Source organism: Heptranchias perlo, chromosome 11, assembly GCF_035084215.1.
Source record: "Heptranchias perlo isolate sHepPer1 chromosome 11, sHepPer1.hap1, whole genome shotgun sequence".
In the NCBI taxonomy this organism is placed as follows: domain Eukaryota; kingdom Metazoa; phylum Chordata; class Chondrichthyes; order Hexanchiformes; family Hexanchidae; genus Heptranchias; species Heptranchias perlo.
The window spans coordinates 43,727,248-43,754,318 of NC_090335.1; the positions used below are offsets into that span (position 1 = coordinate 43,727,248).

At 42.6% G+C, this 27,071-nt stretch overlaps 1 protein-coding gene across 2 annotated transcripts in view; it reads right to left on the reverse strand.

Annotated features, from left to right (window-relative positions):
- caska (calcium/calmodulin-dependent serine protein kinase a) overlaps window positions 1-27,071 on the reverse strand; it is a 399,989-nt gene that overhangs the window by 60,083 nt on the left and 312,835 nt on the right. For both annotated transcript variants that reach the window (XM_067992893.1, XM_067992892.1), the window contains exon 12: window positions 2,049-2,126. In XM_067992893.1, the coding sequence (XP_067848994.1) occupies window positions 2,049-2,126 (78 nt within the window). The remainder of the gene's footprint in view (window positions 1-2,048; window positions 2,127-27,071) is intronic.

Consider the following 27,071-nt stretch of genomic DNA (forward strand, 5'->3'; position numbering starts at 1 on the left):
GGTACTACTGATGGACATTGAAGTCCCCCACCCAGAGTACATTCTGTGCACTTGATACTCCTAGTGCTTCCTCTAAGTGTTCAGCATTTTGGTAGATCGAATCGGGCCAGGACGTACACCGTAAATGGTAGGGCGTTGGGGAGAGTTATAGAACAAAGGGATCTAGGAGTACAGGTTCATAGCTCCTTGAAAGTGGAGTCACAGGTGGATAGGGTGGTGAAGAAGGCATTCAGCATGCTTGGTTTCATTGGTCAGAACATTGAATACAGGAGTTGGGATGTCTTGTTGAAGTTGTACAAGACATTAGTAAGGCCACACTTGGAATACTGTGTACAGTTCTAGTCACCCTATTATAGAAAGGATATTATTAAACTAGAAAGAGTGCAGAAAAGATTTACTAGGATGCTACCGGGACTTGATGGTTTGACTTATAGGGAGAGGTTGGATAGACTGAGACTTTTTTCCCTGGAGAGTAGGAGGTTAAGGGGTGATCTTATAGAAGTCTATAAAATAATGAGGGGCATAGATAAGGTAGATAGTCAAAATCTTTTCCCAAAGGTAGGGGAGTCTATAACGAGGGGGCATATAGGTCACATATAGGTCAGACTGGATAAGGATGGCAGGTTTCCTTCCCGAAAGGACATTAGTTGGGTTTTTCATGGTCACTTTTACTGGTACCAGCTTTTTATTTCTTGATTTTTTTTTAAAACCAAATTCAAATTCTCAAACTGCCAGGGTGGGATTTAAAAAAAAAATTTGTTCATGGGATGTGGGAGTCACTGGCGAGGCCGGCATTTATTGCCCATTCCTAATTGCCCTTGAGTAGGTGGTGGTGAGCCGCCTTCTTGAACCACTGCAGTCTGTGAGGTGAAGGTTCTCCCACAGTGCTGTTAGGAAGGGAGTTTCAGGATTTTGACCCAGTGACGATGAAGGAACGGCGATATATTTCCAAGTCAGGATGGTATGTGACTTGGAGGGGAACGTGCAGGTGGTGTTGTTCCCATGTGCCGGCTGTCCTTGTCCGTCTAGGTGGTAGAGGTTGTGGATTTCGGAGGTGCTTTTGAAGAAGCCTTGGCGAGTGGCTGCAGTGCATCCTGTGGATGTTACACACTGCAGCCATGGTGTGCTGGTGGTGGAGGGAGTAAATGTTTAGGCTGGTGGATGGGGTGCCAATCAAGTGGGCTGCTTTATCCTGGATGGTGTCGAGCTTCTTGAGTGTTGTTGGAGCTGCACTCATCCAGGAAAGTGGAGAGTATTCCATCACACTCCTGACTTGTGCCTTGTAGATGGTGGAAAGGCTTTGGGGAGTCAGGAGGTGAGTCACTCGCCGCAGAATACCCAGCCTCTGACCTGCTCTTGTAGCCACAGTATTTATGTGGCTGGTCCAGTTAAGTTTTTGGTCAATGGTGACCCCCAGGATGTTGATGGTGGGGGATTCGGCGATGGTAATGCCATTGAATGTCAAGGGGACGTGGTTAGATTCTCTCTTGTTGGAGATGGTCATTGCCTGGCACTTGTCTGGCGCGAATGTTACTTGCCACTGATGAGCCCAAGCCTGGATGTTGTCCAGGTCTTGCTGCATGCGGGCATGGACTGCTTCATTATCTGAGGGGTTGCGAATGGAACTGAACATCCCTGGATTATTAGTCCAGGCCTCTGGATTACTAGTTCAGTTATATGTCCACTACGCTACTGTACCCTGTGTATCAGGTATGGAGACATACCCTTAATGCCACCACCTGCAGTAAAACATACAAAAGAGCCCATCCAAGATTGCAGACTGTACATAGCAGACTCTGCATCAGAGTCACCTGGGGCATATACACAATCATTATTTATGGTCAAATAATGCCTCCAACCTACACCAGGTCACATATAGGACTATCAGATTAGGTGCTGGCCTTCACCAAAACTTAAGGTTTAGATGACAATAGTATGAAAAGTGTCTTATCTGTTATGACAAAAGCCAATTGGCTCACAGAATGACTAACATATAAATAGCAATTTAATGCATAAGCGATTACAGCATAACTAAAGTGCAACTTTACCTCTTTGGCTCTCTGGACAGCATCACTTGGTGGATTTCTAATCTGTGGCGATGCCTTTGTGTTGATCTTGTCGTACAACTAGCAGAGAAAAATAAAAAGCAAAATTCAAATGATAAGAATAGATACAATCAGAACAAAGTTTGTATGACTGCATACACCTTCCTTTCAAAAACTGCTTACTCACAGATTACAATCCACTCACTCCAGCACAATCAACATAATATACATTTATGAAATTTTTGACCAGTGCAAATTTACATTTTCACTGCAAGAAGCTGCTTCCTGGTATGAGGCTATATTTTGTGCTGAGCTGGTGTCTATTTGTACAGAATGATGAAAGCCTCCCTTCTCTGTGATTCTTTAAATAGCCACTACAAGTGGAAACAGATGGATTTATTCCCACATATATTTTAAGGAATTAACTCTTTTCTATTAACAGCTGCATAATTTTAAATCAAACCTCTGGCAAGTGTGTGCATTTATACAAGTCCACCACCTATATAGGCTATTTTATCTAGGTGGATTCTTCCTGAATGCAACATACAATACACACATACTCGCTGACAGCAGTCTTTTAAACTGCCTTCCCTCACTTTCATTTCTTTTAAAAAAAAACTTCTGTTACTTGAAAATAAGAAAAATATTAACAAAAAGAGTCTTGACTATTACTTTTCTACTACCAGGAAGCCCACATTCACAGTGAACTGACTAGCGGCCACATAATCACATTATAGTACAACAACTCTATCAAAGGGAACTCGGATCGTTCTGTGACGCTAAGTTCTTACAGAACTGAACTATTACATTGAATCAGCCATTAAAAACTAACTTAAATAAGGCAGTGGAACAGCAGAGGTGGAACAATGCACAGTGCTGTGAAGTACTGGAATGTGGGTGGAGCCGAGAACTTCCCCACAGGGAAGGAAAGTTAGCATGAATATAATGTATATATAGATCAGGTGTACATTTACACCACTTAGTTGTCAATTCAAAGTGATGTAGGTGGAGGTATCAGGTATCATTATGCATTAAGACTCCAGGGAAAAAACAGTCCTGAATAACAAATTAAATTGAACAAATCGTGTTGTAATGCGGTATAAGCAAGATGCAAAGATTCAGTGAGATCCAGAAAAATACACCATGGCTGGATCTCACAAGACCTTCATTATGTGCTTGACATCACTCAGTGATTTTCTTTCAAGACTACACAGTCCCTTTGTCTAACCTTTCATTACCCATCCCCTATGAGCACAGGCCCATGGAAAGAGTTAACTCTAAAACTGCCCTCTGAAGTGGCCTAGCAAGCCACGTTGTTAAAGCTAGTATGTTTGTTTCTGGAACTATTTTTAAATCTTATTTTACAAAGGTCAAAGGATAAAAAAGATTTCAGCTTCAGTTTTCTTCCAACTACAGTTTGTAATACTTCAGTCCTGCTTCACAAACATCAGGTTATACTGAGTTATTGATTCAGTGTTCTGAGAGTGTCAAGTCCCTCTATTTCAACCCTTGTCCCTTAGTCTCTTCAGCCTAGTACTTTTAACCAAATTCCACATTCCACATAACGTTTTTCCACATTCACCTGAGGAAGGAGGAAGCCTCCGAAAGCTTGTGAATTTCAAATAAAATTGCTGGACCAAAACTTGGTGTTGTAAAATTGTTTACAATTTTTAACCAAAAGGGCAGACTGCAATTCACACTCAAACTTCAGACATTGCCACTTTGAATTATTGACTTAATAGGTCCCCATTTGCATAAATGTATGAGGCTCCTGCCTGACTTATCAGGCGCCTTATATGCTTGAAAAATCAAGCATTTTAAAATCATTACAGAGCAGGAACAGAGTGCACTGCATTTTAACTATCCGCACCCCTGGTTTCTGCTGGTTGGGTGGAGTTAAAATTCCCCTCCCAATATCTTCAGAATTTCAATTCACAAATTAAATGAATCGTCAAAGCTGGACCTATATGTACATTATTCTGTGGGAGTAAAACATTATTCTAAACAACAATAATAATTACAATTCCACCAAGAGGGCGAGATAAATGAATGAGACATCCTATCATGAGAATCTAATGTAAACTAAGCAGAGATCCGGATTTAAGCTTTACCAATTTGTTGTTAAAAACATTACTGGCTATTTTACAAAAGTTTGACTTTTTTTTAAACTGTAGAGACAAAGTATAATGCTGCCACATGAACTACATGGCTAGTAGTGGCTCTGCTGCCTTTAAGTACACGATGAATAAAAGGGGTAGAATTTTACCTGTGCCCAAATCTAATTTTTCAGCACTGTTTAATAAATCATCTAATTTTCATCTATCTTTCTGGTTACAAGAAAAAGGCCTTGAAGTTACACTGGGTGATTGTTAGCAGACAAACACTTACTGCATGTGTGTGTAATTCTGATGTCGGCTATTTTATTGCAGGTGTTATTTTAAATGAATAATGTCGCCACTAAAATAGGAATTGCATTAAGCATTTGTATGCTAAGATTCATCCAGTGTAATTACAAGGCCTTTTTCTTGCAACTTGAAATTCAGATGAAAAAGAGATGCTCGTTTATCAGTGCTGAAAATGCACAGGGTAGAAATTGGTTATAGCCTGTTTTCAGGCGCATAACCAACGAAGCGCAGATAGGCGTGCCATAACCAGAAGGCCCTCAACTCACATAAAATTGGGCCTCGAGTAAGTCCCAGGGCAGGGGGGCAAAGAGGAGAATGGGAGGGGGAAGCCAATCGCGGGCCGGCAGCGACCCTCAGGAATGTTGTTGAGCCAGGAGCAGCACATCCCTTCTTGGCCCCCATGCTAGCTGAAATTGTAAAAGGTACCCTCGTCTCAGGTACAGGCCCTCTCCCTTTCAAAACTGCCATCATTACCCTTTCCTTAAAAAAAAAAACACCCCTGACCTTCTCTGTCCTTACAAACTACCGTCTCATCCCCAACATCCCTTTCCTCTCCAAAGTCCTTGAACGTGTTGTCCATCTTTCACGCAACTCCATGTTTGAACCTCTCCAATTTGCCCTGCCACAGCACTGAAATGGCCGTAATCAAAGTCACAAATGGCATCCTCTATGATTGTGACTCAGGTGAACTATTCTTCCTCGTCCTTCTTGGTCTCTTGCAGTCTTTGACATGGTCAATCATGCTATCCTCCACCAACGCCTCTCCTCTGTTGTCCAGCTGAGTGGGATTACCCCCGCTTGATTCCGATCTTACCCATCCGATCGTAGCCAGAGAATCTCCTGCATTGGCTTCTCTTCCCACCCCCGCACCGTTACCTCTGGAGTCCCCCAAGGATCTATCCTTGGCATTCTCCTGTTCCTCATCTACATGCTGCCCCTAAGTGACATGATCGGAAGACATGACATCAAGTTCCACATGTACGCTGACGACATCCAGTTCTAGCTCACCACCACCTCTCTCTGCCCCTCCACTGCCTCTGCGTTATCAGACTGCTTGCCCGATATTCAGTCCTTGATGAGCCACAATTTCCTGCAATTAAATATTGGGAAGACCGAAGCCATTATCTTCAGCCCCTGCCGCTAACTCCAATCCCTTGCCACTGGTCTAATACCCCTCCCCGGACACTTTCTTAGGCTGAACCAGACTGTTTGCAAACTCAGCCTCCTATATGACCGAGCTGAGCTGAGCTTCCGACACCACATACTTTTCATCACAAAGACCGCCTACTTGCACCTCCGTAACATCCCTGCCTCTTCTTTAGCCCATCTGCTGCTGAAACCCTCATCCTTCCTTTTGTTACCTCCAGATTTGACTATTCCAATGCTCTCTTGGCTAGCCTCTCATCCTCCATCCTTCATGAACATGAGCTCATTCAAAACTCTGCTGCCCATATGATTCACTAGGATATTCCCTGGTATGAGGAACTTCAAATGCGAAGAAATGGTTGAAAAATTGGGGCTTTTTTTGTTAGGACACCACAAATTACAGGGTGACATGATCGACATGTTGAAAATTATGAAAGGGTATGACAGGTTAGATAAAAGCACACTGTTTCCAGTATTTGAGGTGTACAAGATTAAATGTAAAAGATTAGAACAGAGGGCAAGATGAACTTCTTTACACAAAGAGTTGCGAGGCTGTGGAATTCATTTGCAGGGTTAGTAGTTGAGGCAGAAACTATATCAATATTTAAGATTAGATTGGCTAGGTGGATGAAGGAAAAAGAGTTGAAGGGATATGGGAACAGGGTGGGTAAATATGATTAGAACTATTTGCTTGCATGGAGGGTAAACGCAGACATGGACTGATGGGACCAAATGGCCTATTTCCATGATGTAACTTGTATATATTTCTATCTATGTAGATAATTTAAGTTTGTTTAACTTTCAAACAACTTCAAGGGGAAGAAGAGGATAGTAACAATTTGATGTTTGGCTGAAATCCTGTGGAATTTTTAAAATATAAGTTTACAGCTTCTTATATTCACAACCATAACCTGGCCATCTGGGGATGAAGAGAGTGACGAGGCATATCCCACAGGAAGGGAGGAAAATTTGAGTGCAAAGCTTGCTACTCTTGTGGTTTGCCTAATTATAGATGGTATCAGCAGACACCGGCAGTGGGGCTCTTGCCTGCGCTCTTGGAACAAAATGAGGGAGGGGGAAGAGAAGAAAGACAATTAATAAATTTGTGAAGCATTTTTTTTGTCCTTATGCTGCACTTTTGTCTCTTGCTGGTACCAAAAGTACTGTGCAAAAGCTACTGGTGTGGGCCAGTACCAGAGTAAGCACCTCCAAGAGGTGATCTTGATTTATAGGAACAGCAAGAGTACCTGATATTGTGAAGCCAATCTTTTAACTTCTCTTTTTAAACACCAGCAGGCCAGCTCTCTCCCCATTTGCCACTTTTCACCCTACAATTTTGTCTTCTCTTCTCAAGGTGCTGACTCATGCTGAAGCATATGATTCTAAGAGCTCTGGCTACTCTCCGGTACCTCACCCAAGTACACATTATTCAAGGCTGTAAAAAAAGCTAATAGAATTCTAGATTTTATCTTGAGGTATAGTATATAAAAGCTAAGAGGTAATGATGAGCCTATATAAAACTTTAATAAGAAAAGGAAAAAAAAGGGAAGAAAGCTGGAGGATGCATCAAGACTGATGTTAACCATTATTTAAGATAATTGTGAGAACTTTTGAGACATACCTTGATGTAAGCAATCCTGCTCAATTTTGTTATATTTCACCTTATTTAGAGCCAGAAGCAGACTCTCATGGATACAAATCCAGTAAGCTTTCTTGTTAAGTACTTGTGAGGAAAGCTAATGTTTTAGTATGTGGCAATAATTCACATGAAGATGCTGCAGCTGTGTCATGATAAATATCAGCAAGGCATCATCAAGTGCATAATTCTGCACCCATCCCCATACTCACACTAAAATGCCAATCTTCCACTTTTGTTTAGTTTTTGCAGTCATAGTATTTGCATTTTAAAATGGTTTATTGATTTTCACTGATGAAACTTTGAAAGTAAATAATGTTCTAGGCATCTCATTTACCTGTAAGATTTGGTGCAGTTCTGTGAAGCCATTCACGAACTATTTTACATCCATCATTTTGGCATAGACAGACGTGGCCACCACTATATCCCACTTGACTGAGAATAACACACAGAGTACAAAACCTTCCTTCATGAATAGCAGTCTCAAATGAATAGCCGTATAAAAGTTAAATACAAAGTTCACATCTTGTTACATTAATGAATGTACAATGAATTTTCTGTAAACCTCAGCTGTTTATTTTGTTTAGTTTTTGCAGTCAAAGTATATATACATTTTAAACTGGTATAGTGATTTTTATTGATGATACTTTGAAAAGAATTAATGTTCCAGGCAACTCAGTCACTTGTAAAATTTGATTTGTGAACAGTAACACTAAAAATAGGGCAGAAAGATAAACTGTACCAATGACTTCAGTTTCTAGCTTTCACTTTACTGAAGGCAGAGATGAATATGTATTTATTTTCTGATCACACAATAAATCTACACAGTATATTATCAAATACTAGTACCGATTTTTATTCCCGTTTTCAGGAGGGAACAGGGCAATAGCGTGTTCAAAATTGGAATGCAGAATGTACTGCCCGTTCCGCCCATCGCAAACAGGCAGGAGCCTCATTATACAATGCAAATCGAGATCCCGTGGGGTCAATAGGACTGTGGGCAATTTTCAAGTACTAAGAGGCAGAGAGTGACTTAACCAATGGTCTTTAGAGACCACTGAAGGCTGCTCCAAAAATGGGGTGGGTAGGATTTTGAGAGATTATTATGTGGCCAGGAGGAGCATTAATCCTACCTACCCCACTAATGTTCCTCCAGGCCCCGGAATTATCGACATGTCTAATGTGTGACCCTACGCAGCCCTCCCCAGGATCACCTCCCCCCTCATCAGGAAATGCTGGATCAGCTCCGTGGAGCAACCGCCAGAGCTCCCCCCTCCCCCACTTGATGAGTTCCCTGTCAGCACTCTTAGCGCATGGGAAGCTGATCATGAATATTAAAATGAAGCCCAATCATGAAAATGGTTTGGACCTTTTTGCTGGTGTCCTAATCACTCTGCCCATTGCCCGCTGATGTGCACTACTCGTGAAATCTACCCTGTAAGGAAAGGGTTAATCAGACTGCTCTGAAGTCTACTAATGTTATAGTACTAATGATTTCTCTTTCTATTATAGTAATGTTAACCTTTAGCCTTTGCCTGTTTAGCAGGGAGGTTTAAGTCAATTTAAAGTACCACTGGGCTATTGAGCAAGGGCTGACCCTGCAGCATTGGTCAGTTTAGTCATTTCAGTAAACCTAATTCAAAGACATACCATTGCATACGGATTCATATATTGAATCATTTGATAACAGTGTGGAAAAACAGTTAGTTCTGCAAAGGAAAACATTGAGGTATACATTAACTTTTTATTTGATCAATTAATCTCCCTACCAGGCCTACCAACTCTCCGGCATTTGGTGTAAAAATCAAATCTGAGGTCACAATTCCTGCCTTCCTTCCTCAAGATCATGATCTCAGCTAATTATGACCTGGGCCACTTATTCCTGACAATTCTCTTAGTGTCCATAATGGGGACAACAGCCCTCTGTAGGGCCTATACAATTAATAGACAGTTTTTACTTCTGCTATGAATGCTGGGATATTCCTACCTCCATATGCTCTTGTATTTTCATTTACTTGGTATCAAGTGTTTTCATTGTGCTGGAAGCACCGGATAAGTATTTGTGCACATTAAATAAAGATGGACAAATGAAGGAAGACAAGGCTATCTTATTAGCAATTTTGGACAATTGTACGGATTCTGTCACCTAAAGAAATGGCATCAGGTGTTAAGGGGTAATTAAAACAAGATTGGCCAGTCTGGGCTGTGAAGAGAGAGAAAAAGAAAGAGGAAAAAAAAATAAGCAAGAAAAAACATGAGCACTATAATAATGCCATTTGGCATTCCCTGATGTACGTGTGACAGAAGGCCTTGCAGTTTTTAAACCTTGTTTATGTTTTTCAGCATGAGTGATGTCTCAAGTATACAACTTATAACTGAAAATTTCATACCTAAGATCTGTCCAATGTTGTTGACAGCTCTTCTCAACAGACAAGTAGAGTGGAACATTTTCTGTCAGTGCCATTCATGCTCCAGATTTGAATTTTGCATAGTGATATACATATGGAATGACCCTCAGTTGAATGCTTAAAAAGTGCCAAATCTGAAAAATTAGCCTCTGCTAGAAGAAAAAAAAATTGAAGTGGGCAGGACTTTGCACTCATAATGAGATTATCATTGATGAACGTAGAACAACACGGCACAATAGTAGTAACTGAAACGTAGCAGCTGCTGAGCCAGGACTGACAATGAGATATTCCTGGGTTTAAAACTTTCAGGAGGGATTCAGGAGGAAGAAAAGGAAGCGGTGTTAATTAGATGGAATGTGATAGCACTTGTGTGTAATGATTTAAATATAGAAGTGGTCAAAACAGAATCCCCTTGGATGGAGCTGAGGAATAGCAAGGAATTGGTTACATTACTGGGAGTATATTATAGATTGCCACACAACAGCAAAATTCAGTCAGTAATTTTTGCATCTCTTGGAAAATTGGTGCCATAAGAGTTTCTTCCAATAATCTTGGAAAAATAACCAAGTGGAACATTTTTCCCACTGGGATGACTAAATTCTGCTAAAGCATTCCTGGGAAACTGTAAACTCCACATGCGCAAACTACAGAGTCTTAAGAGTCAGGCCTCTGGGTAAAAATATTAAGTCCACGCCCAGGCCTTTGGGAGAGGCTGAGGCATTCAAGAAAGAACGACGGTACTCAAATACATACTAGGTAAAGTGGTTTTTTAAATGTTTTTAATTTGTTTAAAACCGTATTTGGTTGTTTTCATAAATCGCTTCTTATTGGGAGATTTCTTTAACTGCTTCCCTAGTTTTTCATTTTTATGTTCCCTATTCAGTTCTACTTTGAGGCAATAAACAACGTGCAATGGTGAAAGTGTGATGGCAAAAGTGTGATATTATGGGAATTAAATATGACAAACAGGAAGTGCTTGCCAGATGCAAGAGTTTTAAAATATTATAGATTAGCAGACACATTTAATATCATTAGCTGGTCTAATCTCTTGGATGCTTCCCTGCATTTCTAATATCCCCTTTAACCAGTTTAGCAATTCTTATACTTCTCCCAGAGTTCTCTGCCTCCTTGCTCCTTGTAGGCTTTATACCATTTGTTTTTCTATTATATTCCCATTTGAATTGGTCTATTCATCCATTTTGGAGAATGCTTATTTAACTTGCACATATTTTTCTTGGGTATAAACGTATCTTGCTACTCAACGCTGCTGTTTAAAAGTATTCCATTTTTCTTCAACTGATATCTTTCATCAATTTTAATTCATTTCTTACTCATTTGAAGTTTACTTTTTTGAAGTTAATTATTTCTGTCCTCATCCTTACTGGTACTGATTGCGAGATAATCTTCAATTTGATCATCTTCTGGTCACTGGTCTCTAGAGGTTTACTTCAACATTATAGATGCTACCCTGATAAATTGCCAGAACCAGATCTAGATGAGATAGATGAATGGGAACAGGATGCATATCTTCACTCTCCTTTCATGTGTCAAACTATGCTGCACCCGAAACAATATTAAATATCAGAAATGCAACAAACTTTTAGTTTTTGCCAAGTCTTATTTATTTTGGCTTAAAAATAGAATCACAGATGCCATGACTATGATCTGCTGAAACAGTAAAATAATGACGTGAATTTTGGCTTTATATAAACTGCTGTTCTGTACAGGATTAAATCCATCAGATATCTCATTAGTGTTTGAATTCTTTTGAGCAGAATTCAGTTCTAAAATGAAGAGTTGAAACAAATAATGTGAGAATTAAACCACTTCTGGTAGCAACTGTTAACAATAGGTTCAATGCAGCCTCTGGTAACTCCATCCTGGACTTTCTCTTCTTTTCAAATAGTATTCCCATTTACTCCCTGTACCCCATCTCTCCTGAAGGCAATGACCCATTCTGACTCATGTTCCACAGGCAGCACTAGCCTCCATGAACCTTATCAAGTGCTCCTTCTTTACCTGCAAGTCCTGATTCCACCAAGGAATTTTGCAGCAAACCATGAAAACACGACAGCTTTTCAAAAAATTGTTCTACTTCAAACTTGCACAATTTTTAAAAACTCATTCCATCACCTAACTCAGAAGGCCCTTAAATACACAAACCAGCGCTATCCTTTTGGTTTGAGATACTCCAACACAAGCCAGCTATGCATCCCTATTAGGTTTGATGTATAATTTCAGAATGTATATGTCTTCCCTCTTTCTGGAAAACTGTTCCCATAGAAGCAAGAAAGAAATGATAGTACTTTCTCTCATCCAAGTTGCATCATGTAAATTCACTAGGAAATAGCCTCACAGTATCTGAAAACTTCTCATGATAATATAAAAACACTGACAACTCCAGAAGTGATTTAGTATCATACTATTTGTGGACCTGATTCACATAAGCTAGTTGTGACTTTGATGATTGCAGCCAGGTGCGTTTTTTGTATAAATATCATGCACCCCCCCAAGTTGTTGTGACGTGCAATTTTTTCGAAAAACATCAGGGGCAGGCAACAGAGTGGCACAGCAGAAGCTAGATAGGTCCATAACCCAGTGGATCGAAAAAGATTAATAAACAACATTCCCTACTTCCCCCATCTAAGTGGTACAGGACTCTGCTCTGCCATGGAAAGCAGGATGTGGGTTTGTGCAGTTTTGTTTTGTATGTTTTTGGCAACACATTATTTCCTGGCTGAGAGGGCAAGTACGTGGTCCCTCGGCATCCGTCCAAATTGTTACTGAGCTAGTTATTAGGAGGCTTCACCTGACCAGATTTTCCTGCTTTCTCTGTGGGAAGTATCTGTCCTCTCAGCTGAACTGCCAGAAATGCTAAAAATAAAACTTCACATCATTGTGTTGCCAAATAAACTCATTACCAGTGGAAAAGTTCAAAGTCCCCAGGAACAGAAAAGTTTGGCTCCTTTTGGTGCAGAGAAATGCACGCAACTCTGTTTACATAATGTACAGTTTGTGATCTTCTGTATTTTTCTTGAAATGCATAAATGAAAGCCAAGTAAACAAAATGGATGCAAAACAAGTGTTTGTAAGCTGGATTTTTAAAAAATTCATTCATAGGATGTGGGCGTTGATGGCGAGGCTGGCATTTATTGCCAATCCCTAATTGCCCTTGAGAAGGTGGTGGTGAGCCGCCTTCTTGAAACGCTGCAGTCCGTGTGGTGATGGTTCTCCCACAGTGCTGTTAGGAAGGGAGTTCCAGGATTTTGACCCAGTGACGATGAAGGAACGGCGATAGATTTACAAGTCGGGATGGTGTGTGACTTGGAGGGGAACGTGCAGGTGGTGTTGTTCCCATGTGTCTGCTGCTCTTGTCCTTCTAGGTGGTAGAGGTCACGGGTTTGGGAGGAGCTGTCGAAGAAGCCTTGGCGAGTTGCTGCAGTGCATCCTGTGGATGGTACACACTGCAGCCACCGTGCGCCGGTGGTGAAGGGAGTGAATGTTTAGGGTGGTGGATGGGGTGCCAATCAAGCGGGCTGCTTTGTCCTGGATGGTGTCGAGCTTCTTGAGTGTTGTTGGAGCTGTACTCATCCAAGCAAGTGGAGAGTATTCCATCACACTCCTGATTTGTGCCTTGTAGATGGTGGAAAGGCTTTGGGGAGTCAGGAGGTGAGTCACTTGCCGCAGAATACCCAGCCTCTGACCTGCTCTCGGAGCCACAGTATTTATATGGCTGGTCCAGTTAAGTTTCTGGTCAATGTTGACCCCCAGAATGTTGATCGTAGGGGATTCGGCGATGGTAATGCCGTTGAATGACAAGGGGAGGTGGTTAGATTCTCTCTTGTTGGAGATGGTCATTGCCTGGCACTTATCTGGGGCGAATGTTACTTGCCACTTATGAACCCAAGCCTGGATGTTGTCCAGGTCTTGCTGCATGCAGGCTCAGACTGCTTCATTATTTGAGGGGTTGTGAATGGAACTGAACACTGTGCAATCATCAGCGAACATTCCCATTTCTGACCTTATGATGGAGGGGTCATTGATGAAGCAGCTGAAGATGGTTGGGGCCTAGGACACTGCCCTGAGGAACTCCTGCAGCAATGCCCTGGGGCTGAGATGATTGGCCTCCAACAACCACTACCATCTTCCTTTGTGCTAGGTATGACTTCAGCCACTGGAGAGTTTTCCCCCTGATTCCCATTGACTTCAATTTTACTAGGGCTCCTGGGTGCCACACTCGGTCAAATGCTGCCTTGACATCAAGGGCAGTCACTCTCACCTCACCTCTGGAATTCAGCTCTTTTGTCCATGTTTGGACCAAGGCTGTAATGAGGTCTGGAGCCGAGTGGTCCTGGCGGAACCCAAACTGAGCATCGGTGAGCAGGTTATTGGTGAGTAAGTGCCACTTGATAGCACTGTCAACGACACCTTCCATCACTTTGCTTATGATTGAGAGTAGACTGATGGGGCGGTAATTGGCCGGATTGGATTTGTCCTGCTTTTTGAGGACAGGACATACCTGGGCAATTTTCCACATTGTCGGGTAGATGCCAGTGTTGTAGCTGTACTGGAACAGCATGACTAGAGGCGCAGCTAGTTCTGGAGCACAAGTCTTCAGCACTACAGCTGGGATGTTGTCGGGGCCCATAGCCTTTGCTGTATCCAGTGCACTCAGCCGTTTCTTGATATCACGTGAAGTGAATCGAACTGGCTGAAGACTGGCTTCTGTGATGGTGGGGATATCGGGAGGAGGCCGAGATGGATCATCCACTCGGCACTTCTGGCTGAAGATGGTTGCAAACGCTTCAGCCTTTCCTTTGCACTCACGTGCTGGACTCCGTCATTATTGAGGATGGGGATGTTTGCAGAGCCTCCTCCTCCCGTTAGTTGTTTAATTGTCCACCACCGGATGTGGCAAGACTGCAGAGCTTTGATCTGATCCGTTGGTTGTGGAATCGCTTAGCTCTGTCTATAACATGTTGCTTCCGCTGTTTAGCACGCATGTAGTCCTAAGTTGTAGCTTCACCAGGTTGGCACCTCATCTTTAGGTATGCCTGGTGCTGCTCCTGGCATGCTCTTCTACACTCCTCATTGAACCAGGGTTGATCCCCTGGTTTGTTGGTCTTGGTAGAGTGAGGAATATGCCGGGCCATGAGGTTACAGATTGTGCTGGAATACAATTCTGCTGCTGCTGATGGCCCACAGTGCCTCATGGATGCCCAGTTTTGAGCTGCTAGATCTGTTCAGAATCTATCCCATTTAGCACGGTGGTAGTGCCACACAACACATTGGATGGTGTCCTCAGTGCGAAGGCGGGACTTCATCTCCACGACGACTGTGCGGTGGTCACTCCCACCAATACTGTCATGGACAGATGCATTTGCGACAGGTAGATTGATGAGGACGAGGTCAAGTAAGTTTTTCCCTCGTGTTGGTTCGCTCACCACCTGAAGCAGGCCCAGTCTGGCAGCTATGTCCTTCAGGACTCGGCCAGCTTGGTCAGTAGTGGTGCTACCGAGCCACTCTTGGTGATGGACATTGAAGTCCCCCACCCAGAGTACATTTTGTGCCCTTGCTACCCTCAGTGCTTCCTCCAAGTGGTGCTCAACATGGAGGAGGGCTGATTCATCAGCTGAGGGAGGACGGTAGGTGGTAATCAGCAGGTAATTGACCTGTTGCCATGAGATTTCATGGGGTCCAGAGTCAATGTTGAGGACTCCCAGGGCCACTCCCTCCTGACTGTATATCACTGTACCGCCACCTCTGGTCGGTCTGTCCTGCCGGTGGGACAGAACATACCCAGGGATGGTGATGGAAGAGTCTGGGACATTGGCTGAAAGGTATGATTCTGAGAGTATGGCTATATCAGGCTGTTGCTTGACTAGTCTGTGGGCCAGCTCTCCCAATTTTGGCACAAGTCCCCAGATGTTAGTGAGGAGGACTTTGCAGGGTCGACTGGGCTTGGTTTGCCGTGTCCGGTGCCTAGTGGTCCGATGCCGGGTGGTCCGCAAGGTTTTAGTCTATTATGACTTTTCGTAGTGAGATTTTACAACTGGGTGGCTTGCTCGGCCATTTCAGAGGGCAATTAAGAATCAACCACATTGCTGTGGGTCTGGAGTCACATGTAGGCCAGACCGGGTAAGGACGGCAAGTTTCCTTCCCTAAAGGGCATTAGTGAACCAGATGGGTTTTTACGACAATACGGTAGTTTCATGGCCACCATTACTGATACTAGTATTTTAATTCCAGATTTTTTATTTAATTAGTTGAATTTAAATTCCCCAGCTGCCGTGGCGGGATTTGAACTCATGACTCTGGATTATTAGTCCAGGCTTCTGGATTACTAGTCCAGTAACATAATCACTATGCTACCGTACCCATTTTCACCTTTTACCTATATGCACAAAGCACTGGGGTTCATTTCCAGAGGGATAGAATTGAAAAGCAGGAAAGTTGTGTTAAACTTGTATAGAATTTTGGTTAGCCCACACTTGAAGTACCGTGAACAGTTCTCGTCTCCATATTATAAAAAGGATCTAGAAGCACCGGAGAAGGTGCAAAAAAGATTTACTAGGATGATACCAGAACTGAGAGGTTATACCTATCAGGAAAGATTGTACGGGATGAGGCTCTTTTCTCTAGAAAAGAGAAGACTGAGGGGAGACCTGATAGAGGTCTTTAAGATTATGAAAAGGTTTGATAGGGTAGACGTAGAGAAAATGTTTCCACTTGCGGGGGAGACCAGAACTCGGGGCCATAAATATAAGATAGTCACCAATAAATCCAATAGGGAATTCAGGAGAAACTTCTTTACCCAGAGAGTGGTTAGAATGTGGATCTCAGTACCACAAGGAGTAGTTGAGGTGACTAGTATACATGCATTTAAGGGGAAGCTAGATAAACACATGAAGCAGAAAGAAGTAGAAGGATATGTTGATGGGGTTAGATGAAGAAGGTTGGGAGGAGGCTTGTGTGGAGCATAAACACTGGCATGGACCTGTTGGGCTGAATGGCCTGTTTCTGTGCTGTACATTCTATGTAATTCTATGTATATTACCATGTGAGTAAAAAAGATGATGCATGTCCACAGTATTTACTGCTCAAACATGTCATACATCCTTTCATCGTGAAAATTTATTGCTCGAGTTGTCTGCTCAAGTGCACAATGCCCAACACCTATCCGTTCTGCTTGATAAAAAAGTTGTACCCCCCTTCTGATCTATACAGCTAAATTATGTCTCAGTTCTACTGCTGTTACTGGTGTTATTTTAGAAAGGTGTCAGCAGACCACATAGCTGTACAGACTGTTTGTACTCCTTTGTATTGTAGAGCTCCGTGCCTACTTTAATACATGCAGACTGCTCTTGTTATTGGCTTGTGATTGAAAATTAATTTAGAAAAAGTGAATGAGATAGTCATCTTTCTAATATTAAACACTTAACGGCTATAAATCAGTAAATTTATTAATTCAGACTTTTCATTGTTACTTACTAAGTTGCATTAACTTCTGAGAAGTGTGCATTACTGAGCATAAGCAGAGCACTTGAGTTTTTTAGTTGTTATTTACCAATGCCAGTTACCTGTGTTGGAACCTTAACTCAAATAGCTTGTCACACAAGGCCTTTACTGCTCGATGATATCCATACTGTTAATTTAGAAGTATGACCTTTTGTGACCTTCAGTTTTGCTGGAGGTTTGTTAGTTAATTCAAATGGAAAAGCATCACATGAAGCTGTGAATTCTGGTTCTGAATACCCAGCCCTTAATTATATGTGAGCACACCCACTTTCAGTATTCAAATGAATCTTTGTCTGATTTTGTGTCATACTTGGTGTGAAATTTTCCATCCATCATTATTAAATTCATATTAAATTCCAGAGCTATATTTGCTAGGGGAGAGGAGGAAGGGGGAAGAGTTGTATATAGTTGTCTCCACACATGCACAAATAATTATTTGTATCCTGTCCTATTATATGGAGATAAATTGTGCAAAATTGGTGGCTTGGGAATAAATGCTTTTTCATTTCCCAGATTACACATCACTGGAAAGGCTACATTTGATGGTCATCATTCTTAAATTGTACAAGTGTTTAAATAAGTTATAATGTAGCATTCACTCCAGCCTATTTCCTATTAGAATTTACAGTAAAGATCAAAGAAACTGACTGCACATTAACCCACAAAAAAATTGTGCATTTGAGCACTGGTTTATGCAAACTTGAAGCTGATGTCATATTATATCTGTGTACATCCTACACACATTGAAAGACTTTGAAAGACAGTGAGGAATGTAATATAGACAGCTCTATTACAACAACCCACTCATCTGCAATCCCACAATGAAAAAGCAACATTATGCCTGATATTGAAAGGGAATAAATTTCCATATGAATTAACTAACAATCCTCCAGCAAAACTGAAAAGAATTTGAAATGAGGAGAACATTTGAAATGTTGGAAGGGAACACTGGAAATGGAGGAGATACATGTGATTATTAACAAACATTAGGTTTCCAGTTAATGTGAGGAATTACACTACACGCAGTTTCTATAGTCAAGTTACACCAGAGCTGCACCAAAAATATTCAAATTAACTTATCCCAGGAACTTGTGTGTAACTCCCTCTGCTGGTGAATGACACTGTTTGGCACAACAATGGTGCAAATAACATTGAGGAAAATCAGGGCCCAAGTGAATTATTGAGTACGCCAGTCTCAGATTCACCAGTTGTTCTCCAAGTTATTTCCTAGCAAGGAAAACTCACCATGCTGGAAGTTAATAATAAACTCCTTGACTGTGACTTTAGGCGCAATAAAGACGCATTCATTGAAATGCAAATTTCCTTAATATTTTCAGCACATAACCATGGTGTAAGTGCTGAAGACAATGAGGAAATTCAGGGCCTTTGTATCAGCCCAAACATCTGTGACCACAGACCAACTGGGAAGTGAGCATAAGAAACCCCATGAAAGGTGCTGTTTGTGCACAATATGAAATCTGGAGCAAGGATTCTACCCTAAGGTTCTGGGTCCTGGGATTGAGTATGTTGAGGGTGAGGCTTTGAAACTTTCTCTAGCAAGCTGCCCTCAGTCAGATCATCATAGCCTTCCTTATACCTCGTCTCCATAGGAATGTCCTGTTCTCAGTTACTTGTGAGCTGTTGGGAAGTTCGAGAGTTGATTCCTATGGATCTGTTAGCTTATAAATCCAGCCTGCCATCCCACGAAAGGGAACATAGCTCTTAATGTATTGTTAAGCGTCAAAATGAATTTGTTGAGGGGGCTGGTCCCTTCTTGTAAAAAAGCTTTGCCATTCTTGCAGAAGATCTACAGCAGAAATCTGGCTACCCTTCATCTTTTTTTTATTCGTTCATGGGATGTGGACGTCGCTGGCGAGGCCGGCATTTATTGCCCATGCCTAATTGCCCTTGAGAAGGTGGTGGTGAGCCGCCTTCTTGAACCGCTGCAGTCCGTGTGGTGATGGTTCTCCCACAGTGCTGTTAGGAAGGGAGTTCCAGCATTTTGACCCAGTGATGATGAAGGAATGGCAATATATTTCCAAGTCGGGATGGTGTGTGACTTGGAGGGGAACGTGCAGGTGGTGCTGTTCCCATGTACCTGCTGCTCTTGTCCTTCTAGGTGGCAGAGGTCGCGGGTTTGGGAGGTGCTGCCGAAGAAGCCTTGGCGAGTTGCTGCAGTGCATCCTGTGGATGGTACACACTGCAGCCATGGTGCGCCAGTGGTGAAGGGAGTGAATGTTTAGGATGGTGGATGGGATGCCAATCAAGCGGGCTGCTTTGTCCTGGATGGTGTCGAGCTTCTTGAGTGTTGTTGGAGCTGCACTCATCCAAGCAAGTGGAGAGTATTCCATCACACTCCTGATTTGTGCCTCGTAGTAGATGGTGGAAAGGCTTTGGGGAGTCAGGAGGTGAGTCACTCACTACAGAATACCCAGCCTCTGACCTGCTCTTGTAGCCACAGTATTTATATGGCTGGTCCAGTTAAGTTTCTGGTCAATGGTGACCCCCAGGATGTTGATGGTGGGGGATTCAGCGATGGTAATGCCATTGAATGTCAAGGGGAGGTGGTTAGACTCTCTCTTGTTGGAGATGGTCATTGCCTGGCACTTATCTGGCATCTGCATTTCACTCAAGATCTGTAGGGAGCAAATTGGGTGAGCATTGGGAGATGAGTTGTGATTCTAATGTATATTGTCCTAGGAAAGATGTTATGTTGGTATTGTTCCCTCTAAATTCGTCCAAAAAGGAATATGGATGCCTGCCAAGCAGTTCTCATAGTGAATAGAGGGCTATGAATTTTCTTTTGGGTTGCCTTTCCCCCGTAGTGAGGGCTTAGGCACAATGAGCTAGATTCATTTAGAGACACTTTCCATTATGGCTTTTGTGGTGCTGTTGAGTCAATTTCTTGAGAGATATTTACATTTGGCTTTGCACTGTATCATTATAGCTGTGTAATTTGAAAGGCATTCATTACAAATTGTTACCTGGGTGACCCCAACATCTTTCTGGTTATGCCCAGAATCTCATTTTTGGAGAGTCCTTGTTTGAGGGAAGCTTCGCACTGCTACAACAATAGCTCCTTCCACACAGTGGTCAGATATGTTTTGCCTTTGGTTTGTATGATACTTGGCATTGACCAGTGCTGGCAGGTCCTCAACACCAAAGAGTGCTGGCAAGCACTCAGTGTGACTGGTGCTGGTGAGTTCTTGGTACCATCCTACTAGAGAAGCTAAATACATTGGAGTAGATTTTCAACATGCTGCCCTGGCATAAAACTGATGTTGCGAATTCGCCATCTGTTATAGAACCCTGGCCGATACAGTGCCGCAACTGTGGCCTTGGCTGAGTTCAGCTAACTCATCACCAATTGGGTATTGAACCTTTGACTTTCTGGTCTGTATGGTTTAGTACCATATCATGCACGAAGCGTAGTAAACAAGGCTGGTGGGCTGCAGGCGCAATTAGCCAAATGGGAATACGATGTTGTGGCAACGGAGACCTGGCTCAAAAAAGGACAGGATTAGGTACTAAATATTCCTGGATACAAGGTGCTCAGGAAAGATAGGGAAGGAAAGAAAGGAGGGGGGTGGCAGAATTGATTAAGAAGAATATTGCAGTGCTGTGGAGAGAGGATGCCCTGGAGGGGTCAATGACAGAATCTATTTGGTTAGAGTTAAGAAGCAATAGAGGTGCCATTACACTACTGGGTGCATTCTATAGGCCACCAACTAGTGGGAAGGATATAGAGGAGCAAATTTGCAGGGAAATTACAGAGATGTGCAAGAATCATAGAGTAGTGATAATGGGGGACTTCAACTATCCTAATATAGACTGGGATAATAACAGTGTAAAGGGCAAAGAGGGGGAGGAATTTTAGAAGTGTGTTCAGGAAAACTTTCTTGACCAGTACGTTTCCGGTCCAATGAGGAAGGAGGCATTGCTGAATCTGATTCTGGGAAATGTGGTGGGCCAAGTGGAGCAAGTGTCAGTGGGGGAACATTTAGGGAACAGCAATCATAGTATCATAAGGTTTAGATTAGTTATAGAAAAGGACAAGGACCACTCTAAAGTAAAAATACTCAATTGGAGGAGGGTCAATTTCAATAGGATGAAAACAGATCTGGCCCGGGTAAATTGGAACCAAAGATTGGCAGACAAAACTGTAATTGAACAATGGGCGGCCCTAAAGAGGAGATGGTTCGGGTACATTCCCATGAGGGAGAAAGGTAGGGCAACTAAAACCAGAGCTCCCAGGATGACAAAAGAGATAGAGAGTAAAATGAAGTAGAAAAAAGGGGTGTAAGACGGATTTCAGGTTGATAAATACAAGTGAGAACCAGGCTGAATATAGAAAGTTCAGAGGGAAGGCGAAAGAAGGAAATAAGAGGGGCAAAGAGAATATGATGATAGATTGGCGGCTAACATAAAAGGGAATCCAAAAATCTTCTATAGGCATGTAAATAATAAGCGGGTAGTAAGAGGAGGGGTGGGGCCGATTAGGGACCAAAAACGAGATCTACGCATGGATGCCGAGGGCATGGCTGAGAACTTTGCATCTGTCTTTACCAAGGAAGATGCTGCCAAAGTCACAGTAAGTGAAGAGGTAGTTGAGATACTGGGCTAAAAATTGATAAAGACGAGGTACTAGAAAGGCAAGCTGTACTTAAAGTAGATAAGTCATCCGGTCCAGATGCGATGCATCCTGGGTTGCTGACAGAAGCAAGGGTGGAAATTGCAGAGGTACTGGCCACAATCTTCCAACCATCCTCAGATACAGGGGTGGTGCCAGAGGGCTGGAGAATTGCAAATGTTACACCCTTGTTCAAAAAAGGTGTAAGGATAAACCAAGTATCTAGAGGCCAGTCAGTTTAACCTCAGTAGTGGGGAAACATTTAGAAATGATAATCCGGGACAGAATTAACAGTCAATTGGACAAGTGTGGATTAATAAAGGAAAGCCAGCAGAGACTTGTTAGCCAAGTTGATTGAATTTTTTGATGAGGTAACAGAGAGGGTCGATGAGGGCAATGCAGTTGATGTGGTGTATAAGGACTTCCAAAAGGCGTTTGAAAAAGTGCTGTATAATAGGCTTGTCATCAAAGTTGAAGCCCATGGAATGAAGGGGGTGGTGGGCAGCATGGATACGAAATTGGGTGAGTAATAGGCAACAGAGAATAGTGGTGAACAGTTATTTTTCAGACTGGAGGGAGGTATACAGTGGTGTTCCCCAGGGGTCAGTACTAGGACCACTGCTTTTTTTGATATATATTAATGACTTGGACTTGGGTGTATAGGGCACAATTTCAAAATCTGCAGGTGGCACAAAACTTGGAAGGGTAGTGAACAGTGAGGAAGATAGTGATAGACTTCAAGAGGACACAGACAGGCTGGTGGAGTGAGCGGACATGTGGCAGATGAAATTCAACGCAGAAAAGTGTGAAGTGATACATTTCGGTAGGAAGAATGAGGAGAGGCAATATAAACTAAAGGGTACAATTCTACAAGGGGTGCAGGAACAGAGAGAACTGGGGGTATATGTGCACAAACTGTTGAAGGTGGCAGGGCAGGTTGAGAAAGTGGTTAAGAAAGCATACAAGGTCCTGGCCTTTATAAATAGAGGCATAAAGTACAAAAGCAGGGAGGTTATGATGAACCTTTATGAAACACTGGTTCAGCCACAACTGGAGTATTGTGTCCAGTTCTGGGCACCACACTTTAGGAAGGATGTGAAGGCCTTAGAGAGGGTGCAGAAGAGATTTACTGGAATGATTCCAGGGATGAGGGACTTTAGTTACCTGGAGAAGCTGGGTTTGTTCTCCTTAGAGCAGAGAAGGCTGAGAGGAGATTTGATAGAGGTATTCAAAATCATGAAGGGTCTGGACCGAGTAGAGAGAGAAACCGTTCCCATTGGCGGAGGGGTCAAGAACCAGAGGACATAGATTTAAGGTGATTGGCAGAAGAACCAAAGGTGACATGAGAAAAAACTTTTTTTTAAACACAGTGAGTGGTTGTGATCTGGAATGCATTGCCAGAGGGGGTGGTGGAGGCAGATTCAATCGTGCCTTTCAAAAGGGAATTGAATAAGTACTTGAAGGAAAACAAAATTGTAGGTCTAAGGAGATAGGGCGGGGAAGTGGGACTAGCTGGCTTACTCTTGCGGACAGCTGGCATGGATTCGACAGGCTGAATGGCTGCCTTCTATGTTGTAAGCATTCTTTGATTCTATGTAATGCATTTACTCACTAAGCCATGGAGGCAGCTCCTGCTTCATTTCTACACCTCATAACGCCTTAATCTAGAAATGGAGAACCATCTTCTTTAATTTACAATATCTAGTTGGAGTTTTGGTTCTGACTAATTGCAGTTTAGATTTGATTATCTAGGTATTCACATAACTATTCCCACATATAAAATCTTTCCAGGAGACAGTAACTAAGGCATATTTCCTCGATCCATGTGCTTTATGGAGGTCAGACATTGTGTTCATATAATCACTTATGGAATTAACCAAATAATACAGCTCGACTGTACAGTTAACACAATAGTAACGAAGGTGATTAGTAATAATGTTTGAGAATGGAACAGTTTTCTATTTTGAATTCAAAATACCCCACAAAGTAACCCAGGTCTGGTATAAAACGAGTTAATGACTTTGTTTCATGACACCAGGCATAACAACCACGCCCTCACCTCAATTTCATGAGTGCGCTACTAAGTCTCTTCAATCATTTGTGACAACCTTCACACCGCTGCTTAACAATTTTCAAGTGGAATAACTGCATACTTAAAATGTGAACACATAATGGGCAGATGTTTTAGGTTGGCACAACAGATTTTCAGGCTCAATAATGGACTTGTTTCAGAACTCTTGTGATTTGTGCTTTTCCTGGTAGTAGCAGTACCAGAAATCTATCGTTTGCAGTGTGTTTGGGGGCCGGGGTTGGGAAGGAAGATTTGAAGGAGGATCCTCTCATGAGGTGCTGGGTCAGACATCATACAAGAACAACAACAACTTGCATTTATATAGAGCCTTTAACATAGTAAAACGTCCCACGGCACTTCACATGAGCTTAATTAGACAAAAATGGTCACCGAGCCGAAGGAGGAGACATTAGGACAGCTTGGTCAAAGAGGTAGGTTTTAAGGAGTGTCTTAAAGGAGGAGGGAGAGGTGGAGAGGTTTAGGGAGGGAATTCCACAGCTGAAGGCACAGCCACCAATGATGGGGATGAATGAGGCAAAAATTGGAGGAACGTAGAGTTCTCGGAGGGTTGTAGGGCTGGAGGAGGTTGCAGAGATAGAGAGGGGTGAGACCATGGAAGGATTTGAACACAAGGATGAGAATTTTAAAACCGAGGCGTTGGTGGACCGGAAGCCAAAATAGGTCAGTGAGCACAGGGGTGACGGGTTAACTAGGCTTGGTGCGAGTTAGGATATGGATAGCAGAGTTTTGGATGAGCTCAGGTTTATGGAGGGTGGAAGATGAGAGGCTGGCCATGTGTGCATTGGAATAGTCGAGTCTGGTGGTGACAAAAACATGGATGAGGGTTCAGCAGATGGGCTGAGGCAGTGGTGTAGATCGCCGATGCTATAGAGGTGGAAGTACATAGGAAACATAGGAACATAGGAATATAGGAACAGGAGTAGGCCATTCAGCCCCTCAAGCCTGGCTCCACTATTTGATAAGATCTTAGCTGATTTGTGATCTAACTCCATATACCTGCCTTTGGCCCATATCCCTTAATACCTTTGATTGCCAAAAAGCTATCTATCTCAGATTTAAATTTAGCAATTGAGCTAGTATCAATTGCCATTTGCGGAAGAGAGTTCCAAACTCCTACCACCCTTTGTGTGTAGAAATGTTTTCTAATCTCACTCCTGAAAGGTCTGGCTCTAATTTTTAGACTGCGCCCCCTACTCCTAGAATCTCCAACCAGCCGAAATAGTTTCTCTCTATCCACCCTATCTGCTCCCCTTAATATCTTATAAACTTCGATCAGATCACCCCGTAACCCTCTAAACTCCAGAGAATACAACCTCAATTTGTGTAAAGTCTCCTCGTAACTTAACCCTTGAAGTCCGGGTACCATTCTAGTAAACCTACGCTGCACTCCCTCCAAGACCAATATGTCCTTCCGAAGGCGTGGTGCCCAGAACTGCTCACAGTACTCCAGGTGCGGTCTAACCAGGGTTTTGTATAGCTGCAGCATAACTTCTGCCCCCTTGTACTCTAGATATAAAGGCCAGCATTCCATTAGCCCTTTTGATTATTTTCTGCACCTGTTCATGACACTTCAATGATCTATGTACCTGAACCCCTAAATCCCTTTGGACATCCACTGTTTTTAACTTTTTACCATTTAGAAAGTACCCTGTTCTATCCTTTTTTGATCCAAAGTGGATGACCTCACATTTGCCTACATTGAATTCCATTTGCCACAGTTTTGCCCATTCACCTAATCTATCAATATCCCTTTGTAATTTTATGTTTTCATCTACACTGCTTACAATGCCACCAATCTTTGTGTCATCGGCAAACTTAGATATGAGACTTTCTAAGGCAGTCTTTGTGACAGAGAGGATATGGGATCAGAAGCTCAGCTCCGGGTCGAATAGGATGTCAAGGTTGCGAACAGTCTGGTTCAGCTTGAGATTGTGGCAAGGAGGGAGATGGAATCGGTGGCTAAGGAACGGAGTTTGAGGTGGGGGCTGAAGACAATGGCTTTGGTCTTCCCAATGTTCGATTGGAGGAAATTTCGGCTCATCCAGGGCTGGATGTCAGACAAGTAGTCTGACAACACTGAGGCAGCGGAGGGATCGAGAGAGGTGTTGATGAAGTAGAGATGGGTGTCGTCAACATACATGTGAAACCTGATGTCGCATCTTTGGGTGAAGGCACCGAGGGGCAGCATGTAGATGACAAAAAGGAGGGAGCCAAGAATAAATCCTTGGGGGACTCCAGAGGTAACGATGTGGAAGCAGGAAGAGGGGCCATTGCAGGAGATTCTCTGGCTACAACTGGATAGGTAAGAGTGGAACTAGGCAAAGGCAGTCCCACTCAGCTGGACAATGGGGGAGAGGTGTTGGAGGAGGATGGTGTAGTCAACCGTGTCAAATGCTGCAGGCAAGTCGAGAAGGTGAGGAGGGATAGTGCACCACAGTCACAGTCACGGAGGATGTCATTCTTAATTCTGGGTCCATGGATTTTACCCTTGAAAATGAGCCAGTTTGTTCTAGGCTTTTGTGAGAATACGAGCTGAAATCTGGTGTCAGTTTAGAACTGGGTCTGAAACATACATAATTTAAATAATATTTTTAAAATACTAAGGAAATGCTCTGGTGTGATATGAGCTCAGGAATACTATTTGAAAGAGAAACAACCACAAAGTATTAGTGATGTCTGGGAGCTTACCATTTATTCTTTGCCTGGCAGCCACATTTCAGCAAGTCAGCATCAACCAGGGCTAAGCAAAGCAAGATACTCTGCCTCTGCAATGCCATGTCATTTTGACAGCTGCTAGCAATCAGGGAGGGAGAAGAGAAAGCTACTTTTTATCCCAGTCTGATCTTGGGAGGAAATTCCACCCAATGAAAAGATTGGACAACAGACAAAGCACTGTAATTTTCATTTGAAATTACCTGATCTACGTGATAAATTACAAGAATTACTAAGAGCAAGATCAGAGAGAAAAAAAAGAGAAGGAGCAAGCCCCTAATGAATATAACTAACAGTTCAGAACAAAATTGGATGAAGTATTCATTATATATTAAGGACCACAGAGTGCTGAAAACATGCTGCAAACCTTCTGCACAAGCAGCAATTCTGGTAATACAGGTGTGCTGTGCAACATTCTTTCAACAAAAATAATTATTCTTGTTCCAAGTACTTTTCAAACCAGTTACCTAACTCAAGTA